The sequence below is a fragment of the Dipodomys ordii genome, unplaced genomic scaffold (assembly GCF_000151885.1).
Source record: "Dipodomys ordii isolate 6190 unplaced genomic scaffold, Dord_2.0 Scaffold11, whole genome shotgun sequence".
Lineage (NCBI taxonomy): Eukaryota > Metazoa > Chordata > Mammalia > Rodentia > Heteromyidae > Dipodomys > Dipodomys ordii.
In genome coordinates this window covers 17,625,467-17,636,128 of record NW_012267227.1, presented here as the reverse complement: position 1 = coordinate 17,636,128, position 10,662 = coordinate 17,625,467, and the positions used below count along the sequence as shown (strand labels likewise).

Genomic DNA, 10,662 nt, shown 5'->3' with positions numbered 1-10,662 from the left:
CAGCAGTTTGGCCTGGCTAGGTGAGAGGTAATCTGCCCTGGGGGAGCCCCTCCTAGGACCCTTTACCACAGGGGCCTGGATCACCTGTGCCTGGAAGGACGGAGCTTCCAGATCGGAGCAGGGCAGTGCTGAGGGCCCCGGTGCTCTTGCTGGCAGTGATAGGAAGTTCCCGGAGGAGCCATGTCAGTGGGGGGGCCTGCAGGGGGGCCGGCCAGGCTGGAACGGGAGCCAGGCCTGCCGCTCTCCTGGATGGGCTTCCCCCAAGCAGCCCAGCCCGGCCACCCCCTCCGGGTTGGAGGGTCCCTGGCAGGCCAGAGCACTTCACCCAGCCCCACCCCAGGGAGAAGCCACTGCCAAGATTCTCACAGGCGCTTCAAAGCGTGACTCACACAAGCTCCCACACAGCAGCAGACCCCAGGCTCGCCTCCCGACAGGACACATGAAAGCCGGGAGTTGTTGTGCAACGTGCTCTGATGACCTGGGGTGTTTTTAGTGGGTGACAGGTTGGCAGATTCCGGGGAGTTTAGGAGGAGGCTCCCGGGGCTGGTTTGGTCTGGGATTGGACCATGTGTGTGATGTCCCCCGGGGGGCAGCGCTGCCCCCGAGGGACCGTGCTGAGTGAGAGATGACGATTTGCCGTGCCTCTCCCTCCCACCTGTGCCCTCTTGGGACTTTCAGGTGCTGAGAGAAGAATCCAAGCGAAGGCAGGTGTCCCCAGACCGGCCCTGCCCATCGGCCAGCCCCTGTGCAGCCCGCTGCTGGGGAACAGACCGGCTGTCTTCCCACGCGCATGGCTTGCGCTGGCTTTCTTCCTGTCCACCCCCCCCTGCTCTGTACTCATGTCCGCGTCCTCAAAGGCCGCAAGCCCAGGTGACCTCAGCCTTGGCCCCAGCTGGTCCCAGACCCAACTACTCTGGAGCTTGGGGCCTGTTGAGGGGTATCTCACCGGCTCAGCTGCACGCTCTGCTCATTCTCAGCCTGCAGCCTCCTTGGGGCCGGGGGAGGGGGTGCGCGGGGGGGGGGGGGGGGGGGGGGGGGGGGGGGGGGGGGGGACGGACCTCAGCGCATTTCTAGGAAATACAGATGTGCTTGTGCTGTGCTGCAGCTTGTAGCTTCCGCCTGGCTCCTCCACCACCTCTGGCACTGTGCGTCCTGGTCTGAGCAAGGCCCGTAGGACATTGGCCTTTGGGATGCTCTGGAGGGTGGAAGGCGGCATTGCTAATGAGCACGCTGAGCCAGCTGGGACAGCCGGCCACCCCGATGCAGGAAGAAAGGCTCTCTGAGGGGGCCCAGGGGAGGCCTGGGGTTTTGGGAATGAATGGATGCGCCTTCTGTGCCTGGCGTGCCTGGGGCCAGATCGTGGGACAGTAGTGAGTCCTCCCATTTTGCCAGAACAGAATCTGGCATGTCCTCCCTCCCCTCCCCTCCGTCCGGTGTGCCAAGTCCCGTCTCAGGGGTGAAGGTTGCCCACATGCTCTCAGCTGAGTTAGTGCAGCACGCGGCCAGCACGGCCTGGGAGCTCGGGCTCAGGCTCACGTGGTTAAGTCCTGGCCCTGCTGGGGTGAGCGTGGGGAGCCCTGCCTGCTGGGGTAAGGGGTGGTCACCGGGCTCCCCCTGGCACCTCTGGCACCTCACTGGGCAGTTGCTCTGCTTTGGATTGCAGAGTAGAGTGAAGAGCGCTGACCTCTGACCTCGAGCAACAAGCACCATCCTCCGAGGCAGTTCTGAGCTGCCTTGCCGGTATGGCAACACTATTGGGGCTCCAGTCGCCCCAAGTTTGTAGCGAAGGGTGTTTGCCACACAGTGACGAGACTAGGCCTGGTCACAGGCATTTTCTGACTCCTTGGCTGCCAAGAACCGCGGGGCGGGGCGGGGCGGGCGGGGCGGGCAGCGCGTCTTCTGAGTGTGTCTGGTCTCCCCTGGGCGCCCGCGCTTCGTTTGGGTGATGTTTCCTGGAATCCGAACCAGATGAACTGGGCTGGCGGAGTCCTTCCCAACCCCGGGCTCGCCAGAGCCAGGCTGGGCCAGGTAGACCTGGCTCTCCCAGCGCCCGGAGACAGCTCCCCTTCGCCACCCCTCTGCACCTCGCACCGTTGGCGTCCAGTCTCTGATGCGGGGCGGGGGGCGTGATTCTGAAGGGCTTGATGGGCTCCCGCCGCTCTGTTCCGTCTGTTCGGTCTGTGTCGTGCCTGGCATGAGGAGCAAAGACAACAGGAGGAGGAGAGGGGTCCACTTTGCCTCCGCTTCCTCCGCTCCGGGGTGTGCCTGGTGCTTAGGCTTCCAGCCTTCCTCAGTTCACAGAGGAGGGGGAGGGGAACATCCCTTGCATGGCTGCGACAGACTAGAGACAGACAGAGACTAGAGGCGGACTGACAGACTCACTGTGGGCAAGGCTGGGGCGGGAAGCAGGTGGGGCTGGGCTCTGCTCACCGCCTGCCTCGTGTCCCGCAGGTTGGAGGGACCCATGACACACACTCGGAGGAAGTCCCTGTCCTTGCTGAGTTCTGGCTCTGCGGACCAGCAGGAGCCCCTGCAGATGGAAGGCAGCAGCACGGAGCAGGGGGCCGAGGGCGTGGAGCCCAGCCGGCCGGCGAGCCCCGCGCACCTCACAGGGCGCCGCAAGAACTACCCACTGCGGAAGCGGCCCCCGGTCCCCGAGAAGCCCAAGGCCTGCAAAGTGCTGCTGACCCGCCTGGAAAGCGTGTGCGGCCCCCGCAGCGCCGACGAGGCCGACGAGCTGCCCCCCGACCTGCCCAGGCCCCCCAGCCCCGCCCCGTCCAGCGAGGACACCGGCCTGGTGCAGCCCCGCAAGCGGCGCCTGGCCTCCCTCAACGCGGAGGCCCTCAACAACCTGCTGCTGGAGCGGGACGACGGCAGCCTGGCGGGCACGCGCCGCGCCGGCCGCGGAGACTCCCACCGCGCCCGCGACCGCGCCCCCGGCGGCTGGGCCGCCTCCAAGAAACGACCTCGGCTGGGAGAGGCAAGTCGGGACCTGTCCCCCGAGCCAGCCTCGGAGGAGGGCACCCGCCGAGAGGGAGACCCCGCGCCCAAGAGGCTGGCCAGCCTGAACGCAGCCGCCTTCCTGAAGCTGAGCCGCGAGCGGGAGCTGCCCCTCCGGCCCCCTCGGGCCCCCGCGGAGGCAGAGGGGCGATCCACCGAGCCTCCGGCGCCCAAGGTCCTGCGGCCCAAGTGGGCCAAGGTCAACGGCAAGAACTATCCCAAGGCCCGGCAGGGGGCCGACCCCGGAGAGGCCACCGGCCCGCCCGGCTGGCAGGAGCATCCAGACGAGCCCCGGCCATCTGCGACTCCCTGCGGGCCCCTGAGCAAGGCCCTGGAGAGCCCCGGGGGGCAGCGTCCCCACCTGCCTCTGCTCATGGGTGGGCAGGCAGCCCTGAAGCCGGAGCCTGGGCGTCCGGGCGAGGAATCGCCGGCCCCCAAGCAGGAACTGCACCAGCCCTCCTTCCCTGTACCTCAGCTGTCCCCCCTGCCCATGCCCGGCAACCCCGCCGACTACAGCGGCCTGTGCGCCGGGCCTGAGCTCACGGCGCTGGGCAGCTTCTACCTGTACTGTGGCCAAGACGGGCTGCAGTGTGGGGGCTACTCCCCCTGCCCCATGCTCCCCGAGGGGAAGCTGTCCCCGGTGGCCGCCCCCACCGAGGGGCTCCTGCTGGCCCCAAGCTCAGTGCCTTCAGGCACCCCTTTCCAGCACCCCCCCTGGAGCTCGTCTCGCTACTGCCCCAGCGAGAAGACGGGCGCGAGCGGCTACAGCATCTGCGGCGTGCTGCCCCTGCCTCTCACCCGCATCGGCACGGCCTGTGGCGGCTCACCCTACAGAATGCCTTTCGCAGCAGGTAAGGCGGACCTGCTTGGTGTCCCAGAAGACCCCGGGGCTGGGCTCCGGGCAGGGGCCTCTTTGGAGGCAGAGCGACGGCCTTCAGCAGCAGTGCCCCCTGCGTGGGGCAGCCGTCTCCTCCCCTTGCTGGGATTCCCGACGGTAGACTCTTAAATGCTGAGTTAAACACGGAACTCCCTCCCGTGTCCCCTCGAGGGAAACTGCATTCTTTGGGTTCCGGGACCATCGGGCACTTAGAGGACAGCCGGTGGTTCGGGGGTTGAAATGGTGCCAGCTGCCCTGAGGCCGTGGTGCTGTGGCCATACAGACCTCGAAAGAGAGCCGGTTCCCGGCCGTGGCCTCACCTGGCCAGGCATACACACGCCGAGCGCGGCAAGGCAGCTGGGGATCAGGGCTGCGGCTCTGACGGGACCCAGACACCTGAATGGCTTGTGCCCCGGGGTGCGGCAGCCCGGCCTGCCTCCAGCCGGCCCTCCCAGCTTCTGGGTCCAAACGAGGTGACCCGGGCCACGCTGGCTGGCAGGCCTGTCGCAGCCGCCGCTCCCCTCCCCTCCCCCTCTCATAAGGGGTCTATAAAACAACTTTTATAGACCACTTGGTTCTGGCCAGACTGGTTGTTTCAGGTTCTGGCATGAGTTAGAGATTTAAGAAACGAGAGCAGCTGCTGCTTGGGCCTTTTCCTTTGGGGGCCACTCAGTCCCCACGCCTAGACCCCTGCCCCCCAGCCTCGCCAGCACGGCCACGGGAAGCAGCATGTGCCAAGAACCACCGGGGAGGCCCGAGCCGAGTAATTAGGCACCGAAGCCGGAGCCACACCCCCTCCACTTCTCAGTGTGACCTGGGACAAGTCTTCCCCGCCTCAGTTTCCCCGCCTGCCAAGCAGGAGTCAACAGCCCCTGCGTGGTAGACCGGTACTCGTGAGCTGAGTTCACGTTCCCAGGGAGGCAGCCAGGAAGGGCCGCGTGGCCATCTACAGCTCTGCCTAGCGGTGCAGCCAGGGGCCGCGGGCTTGCCTGAGGCCACGTGGCTGGTAAGTGGCAGGCGTGGGACTCTTCCCGGCCTGTCCGAGTCTGGCCGCCCTGGGGAAGCCGGAGTCAGAGCTGGCCGCTCCCCAAGGTGAAGAAAGTGACCCCCCCCAACAGTCGCTGACAGTTCCCTGTGGAGGGCCCTGTGTTTCCTGTCGCCCCGCTGGCCTTCCGGCCGCCCATGAGGAATTGGGCTGGGGTGTTGGGTGGGGAGGAGGCTCTGGAGGCAGCTGCGCCCCCTACCCCCCCCCGACCTCCCCCCTTCACCTGCCTTCACCCCGCTCTCCTGTCTTCTAGAGGGCTGCAGGTCCCTGGGCCAGCTGGAATTCCCTCTCCCGGAAGCTGGCCACCCAGCCTCACCGGCCCACCCCCTCCTGGGATGCCCTGTCCCCAGCGTGCCCCCTGCGGCCGAGCCTGTTCCCCACATCCAGACACCTACCTCGGAGCCCCAGACGGTAGCCCGCGCCTGCCCTCAGAGTGCCAAGCCTCCCAGCGGTTCCAAGTCGGGCCTGCGCACGGGCGCCGGCTGCAGACACACGGCCCGCAGCAAGGCCGCCCGCAGGCCCAGTCACCCCAAGCAGCCGCGGGCCCAGCGCCCGCGCCCCCGCCGCCGCCGCCGCCGCCGCACCAACGGCTGGGTGCCCGTGGGAGCCGCCTGCGAGAAGGCCGTCTACGTGCTGGTGAGTGCCCACACCCCGCCCGCCCGGGGAGCGGGGACAGGCCCCTCCACGCTGCAAGGACCCTGGCAGGATGGAAAGAAGGTCAGCTGAAATGGCTAATACGTAGCCCAGCCCAGCCTTGAGCCCGGGATTCGCAACCGCAGTCCCCCAAGGGCTGGGACGCAGGCGTGTGCCGCCGCACCCACCGCTTCTTAAATTTGACCCCAGAGTGAAGCTAAGCACCCGGTGTGTTAGTCCTGGAGTCCCCAGCGCTGTCCCCCGTGATGAGGGTCCCTAGTCCTATCGTTACCCCCCACTTACGAAGGAAGAAGCCGAGACTTGGCGGCAGGGCACACAATTTGTCTAAGGCTGAGCCATTTAAAGTGGCGGCTTAAGGTTCCAGCGCGGCTGTCCCGTTGGAGCAGGCGCGCTTCGCTGGTGCTGCCGTGCTTGGAGAGACCCGCCGCCAGGGAGTGGAGCGGAACAGAGCTTTGCGCTGTTTTCCCACCCTGTTCCCGGTCCCGTTCCATTCCTATTGCGCCCCCCGTCCTTGCTCAAAGCCGGGCTTAAAAGGTCCAGTGCTTAGACATGAAGAGTGGTTAGACCTCCCTCCCTCCCTTCCTTCCTGTCTTCCTTCTTTCCTTCTACTCCTCCCTCCCTTCCTCCTCCCCCCCCCCTTTTCCCCTTCACTGCACGTTGTGCTGTGAAAGCCCAGTGGTGGTGTGGGTTCGTCTTCTAGGATGAGCCGGAACCAGCCATCCGGAAGAGCTACCAGGCAGTCGAGCGGCATGGGGAGACCATCCGCGTCCGGGACACCGTCCTCCTCAAGTCAGGCCCAAGAAAGACATCCACACCTTATGTGGCCAAGATCTCTGCCCTCTGGGAGAACCCCGATTCAGGTACCCCTCCCTCAGGCCAGGGGCTCTGAGCCGTGGTCAGCCCGTGCCTGCAGCTCGGCGCGGCACAGGCCCCCTCTGTTCCCGGCAGCGTCTGCCTTCCCCTCCGCCTGCGGCTGTGCGCCCTAGAGGCTGTGCCAGGCTTGAAGGCTGGGTTGGATCCATCTATTCGCCTTCTACCCCCAGTGCCTGGGCACCTGTCAGCGCCCTCTCCCCGGTGCCCTCCGGGCCACTGAATGCTTGGCTAGGGCTGGAGGTGCGGGGGCTACGGCCCGCAGAATCCAGGCACGGAGGTTGGTCTAGCCTCGCGGGCAGGCAGCCAGCCAACCTCTCTGCCTGCTCCGGGCACCTGGGGTTGCCAGCTCTAGCCATGATCTCTTCTCTTGTCCCCCAGGGGAGCTGATGATGAGCCTCCTGTGGTATTACCGGCCTGAGCACTTACAGGGGGGCCGCAGCCCCAGCATGCACGAGGTGAGCTGCCTGGCGGGGTGCAAAACCATGTGTAGTAGCCCTGAACAGTGGTATGTGGGTGAGGACAGCCATGAGATGGTATTTTCCTGGGTTCTCCAAGACCTCGAGAACCTAGGGAAGGGCCTGGAGTTTTCCTGGACACCGCCAGATTCACATCTCAAAGGGAACAATGACCTAAAGAGACATATTCAGCACCCCTGGAGGGCTGGGGGTGCCAAAATGGAAGTGATGGCTCCCAGCTGTGGGCAGGGAGGAGCAGCTGTTCATCTACCCACGGCACCCCTGAAAGCTAACGGCCTTCCAGGCCCACCTTTTGTTTCCTCTCCTCTCGTGGGGTCTGCATCTAGTGGGAAGATGGGGGACAATTTGCATTTCCTTCTCTGGCCGGGGGGTGGACAGCCAGGGTGGAGACGTGGGCCCGCTGGAGTCATTCTACCCAGTGTGAGCCGTTAAACGGAGCCCAGGAGGAACGGCCGTGCCACGGGGGCGGGGCGCTCTTCCCGGCTCCCATACCCATGCCCCTGCTGTCTCCTTTTGAGCCTTTGCAGAATGAAGTGTTTGCGTCACGCCATCAGGATCAGAATAGCGTGGCCTGCATCGAGGAGAAGTGCTACGTGCTCACCTTTGCCGAGTACTGCAGGTGGGTGGTGTCTGCTGTCCTGGCCCGGAGGACCCATTCGCTCACGCACTTACAGCGCTCGGGCCGGCAACGTGGCCTAGTGGTGGTGTGCTTGCCTAGCATGCATGAAGCCCTCAGTACCATCAAAACAAAAAGCTAGAAGTGGCATAGTGCTCGTTTTGAGCAAAAGAAGCCCAGGGACAGTGCCCAGGCCCTGAGTTCAAGCCCCAGGACTGGACCCCCCCCCCAAAAAAAAATAATTTTATTACCTACAATCTGCTGCTGCCATTTGATTTGTTTTTGTGGTGGACCTGGGGCTTGAACTCAGGTCTGGGATCTGTCCCTGAACTACTTTTGCTCACGGGTAGCGCTCTACTACTTGAACCACAGCACTACTCCCAGTTTTCTGGTGGTTTATTGGAGTTAAGAGTCTCACGGACTGGGCTGGGAAGGTGGCTCAGTGGTAGAGCGCTTGCCTTACATGCCTGAGGCCCTGGGTTCGATTCCTCAGCACCACATAAGCATTAAAAAAAAGCCAGAAGTGGCGCTGTGGCTCAAGTGGTAGAGTGCTAGCCTTGAGCTGAAGAGCTGAGGGACAGCGTCCAGAGTTCAGGCCCCACGACCGGACCAAAAAAGTCTCACAGACTTTCCTGCCTGGGCTGGCTTTGAACTGCGATCCTCATATCTCAGCCTCCCGAGTAGCTAGGATTCTAGGTGTGAGCCACCGGTGCCTGGCTCTGACCTTTTTCTTTAAGACAACATGTACCCACCTACCCCCTTATGGGAGATGGCAATGATCAGTAGGCGGCTGGTGGAGGTGGAGGGAAGCCCCCGAGAGGTGCACTTGCAGGCAGGGACCGGCTGGGAGCAGCACCGCCCCGGGGTGCAGGGCGGGGAAGGGGATCTGTCTCCCTGCGAAGATGGCTGGGGTAAAGACAGTGCGTGGTCTGTCGCTGCAGATTCTGTGCCATGGCCAAGCGCCGGGGCGAGGGCCTTCCCAGCCGGAAGACGGCGCTGGTGCCCCCATCCTCGGACTACTCGACTCCGCCACACCGCACCGTGCCCGAGGACACAGACCCAGAGCTGGTGTTCCTCTGCCGCCATGTCTATGACTTCCGCCATGGCCGCATCCTCAAGAACCCTCAGTAGCGTCCTCATGCCCACACGGGGGGGGGGGGGGCTGCCCTCGGGCAAGTGGGGCTGGGGGTACTGCTTGAAGCACAGCACTTGGTTTAAGGGGCCACGGGGTCCTGAGGTTGCCGGCCTGTGGTTTTCCTGGGAGGGGGTGGGAGGGCAGGGCCCCCCGTGGGTTCTGGGTCTTGAGGGGAGGAGGGAGAGGCCAGGTACAAAATCAGCGCCCTCAGCTTGGCCCAGGGTGCCTCTCTGCCGTGCCCTGGGTGGAGACTCCTGAAGACTCAGCCTTCCCTGAGGCTGGGCCAAGGCTGAGCGACATGCACCAAGGAAGGGTAGGGGCGAGGGGGAAGGGGAAGGCCCTTCCAGAACCAGACAGACCCTTCTGCGGCCTCCCCGCCCCACCCCCCACCCCGGCCCTCCCAGGGGAGCGGAGCCAGCTTTACCTCACCCACTGTGACCCTCTGCTTCCTGTCAGCCTGGATCAGGCGCTCCCCATCCTAGCGCAGCTCTGGGCTTGTTCTTCGCAGCGTGGAGAGCCACAGTCCAGCTTCCAGAGCGTCGACTTCCTCTTCCTGGACTCGGGGCCTTGCCCTCGCTTCGCTCCTTTGCCCCTGCGGTAGCCACTGGCGCTGGGTCCACGTGACCCGGCCCTGGAAGTCCCGGCCGGCCGGCTGTGGCAGCAAGCCTCCTGTCTGCCTCTCTGGAGGGACACGCAGCAGGTCTGGCTTCGCAGAAGGTTGCCTGGTGGACTTGGGATTCGTCCTTGTGTCCGGGAGGGCTTGGGGGCAGGGGCAAGGAGAATTGCTACCTGATTCGTTGAAGATTTTTCCTCTTGCCTTACACTTGGAGGTCCTGGGAAACCTCCTGCAGAACTTCACGCGGGACTCTCGAAGCCACACCCACCCGAAATCAAAACCAAAGGAGTGCTGTGGCTCCCCTTGGCGGTTCCCCTTCCCCTAGTCTTTTGTAGATTGCACTAATTCCCATCCCAGTGAGAATCAACACTGTATCAGTCCACAGACCTGCTGAGCTGCGGCCACTCGCTGGGAGCTGAGGACCTGCATTTTCACTTTGTTCTTGCTGCCCAGAGGCCCCGTTAATCTTGACTGGTTAGGACGCCCACCACCCTGTCGTCCTCCCCTGGCCTAGGTAGGCCCTGGCCCCGGCTCTCTCTCGAGAGGGGCTGGAGGCCTGATTATTTCCTGTTTGTACCAAAGAAGAGCATGGTGAGGAGAGGAGTGGGGGCTGTGGCTTGGGCCGGGTGTCGGGAAACTGGTTACTCATCCACCCCAAAACAGAAGCCAAGGAGAGTGGCACTGGCTCCTCGGGAGGGGGGACGCGGGCCCAGCGGGCTGGGAGGTGGCACTGGGTGAAGATAGTCTGGCAGGGGCGCAGAGGGAGGTGGAAGAATCCTGGGGGTGCCCCCAGTGGCCCTGGAGCCCTGCTCTGATCCTTAGAAACGGGTTGTTCCAGATTGGTCATCGGGTTGGGGAGGCCAGAGGGCTTCCGCGCCTGGCGGGAAAGGCCTTGGGTCTCTGTACTGAATAAGCTGTTCAGAGCAAGTGGGGGCCAGCTGGAAGAAGTGGGGGGCAGTAAGGGGTTGGTGTGGTGGCCAGGGGAGCCCTGGAGGGCCAGCCCTGGGGCTTTCCTGTTTCCGGGGTTTGCTGAGGCCTCCCTCCCCCTTAGAAGGGTTCCAGGACCCCCCCCCCATGGGAGGCAGGGGCTGCTGCCCAGAATTTAACGCTTTTAAAACTCTTAGATGTGGAAATATTTTTTCGAACCTGAAAATGCAGCTGGTAGAATTTCGATGGAAGCATAATCCACGTAAACTCTATTTTAGTTGATATTTTGTAAAATGCACTTTTTGTGTGTGTCGATCCTGGTTTCCCAGATCTGTATTTCAGTGTTTACAAGGGAGGGCCACCTTTCCTCACTTCCCTTTTGACAGAGATTAGAAGTACTTCTTTAAGAAAAAAGTAAATTTGAGAAATTGTATTGATCTAGA

The 10,662-nt window shown here is 63.8% G+C and overlaps 1 protein-coding gene across 2 annotated transcripts; it reads left to right on the top strand.

Annotated features, from left to right (window-relative positions):
• Positions 1-2,464: 2,464 nt before the first annotated feature.
• Bahd1 (bromo adjacent homology domain containing 1) lies at positions 2,465-10,662 on the top strand. Of its 2 annotated transcripts, none has more exons than XM_013010272.1 (6): positions 2,465-3,851; positions 5,176-5,558; positions 6,277-6,436; positions 6,828-6,904; positions 7,453-7,544; positions 8,483-10,662. In XM_013010272.1, the coding sequence occupies exons 1-6, from the start codon at positions 2,465-2,467 to the stop codon at positions 8,670-8,672; spliced, it is 2,289 nt and encodes a 762-aa protein (XP_012865726.1). In that variant the 3' UTR covers positions 8,673-10,662. The 2 variants fall into 2 exon arrangements, with proteins under 2 accessions (XP_012865726.1, XP_012865725.1); XM_013010271.1 differs by having other exon boundaries at positions 7,444-7,544.

Bases quoted from the DNA above. Each gene is read 5' to 3' on its own strand.
- Bahd1 (XM_013010271.1), top strand. From the start codon at position 2,465: ATGACACACACTCGGAGGAAGTCCCTGTCCTTGCTGAGTTCTGGCTCT. The intron at 6,437-6,827 runs GTACCCCTCCCT...CTTGTCCCCCAG, and splicing joins CTGGGAGAACCCCGATTCAG to GGGAGCTGATGATGAGCCTC. The intron at 6,905-7,443 runs GTGAGCTGCCTG...TCTCCTTTTGAG, and splicing joins GCAGCCCCAGCATGCACGAG to CCTTTGCAGAATGAAGTGTT.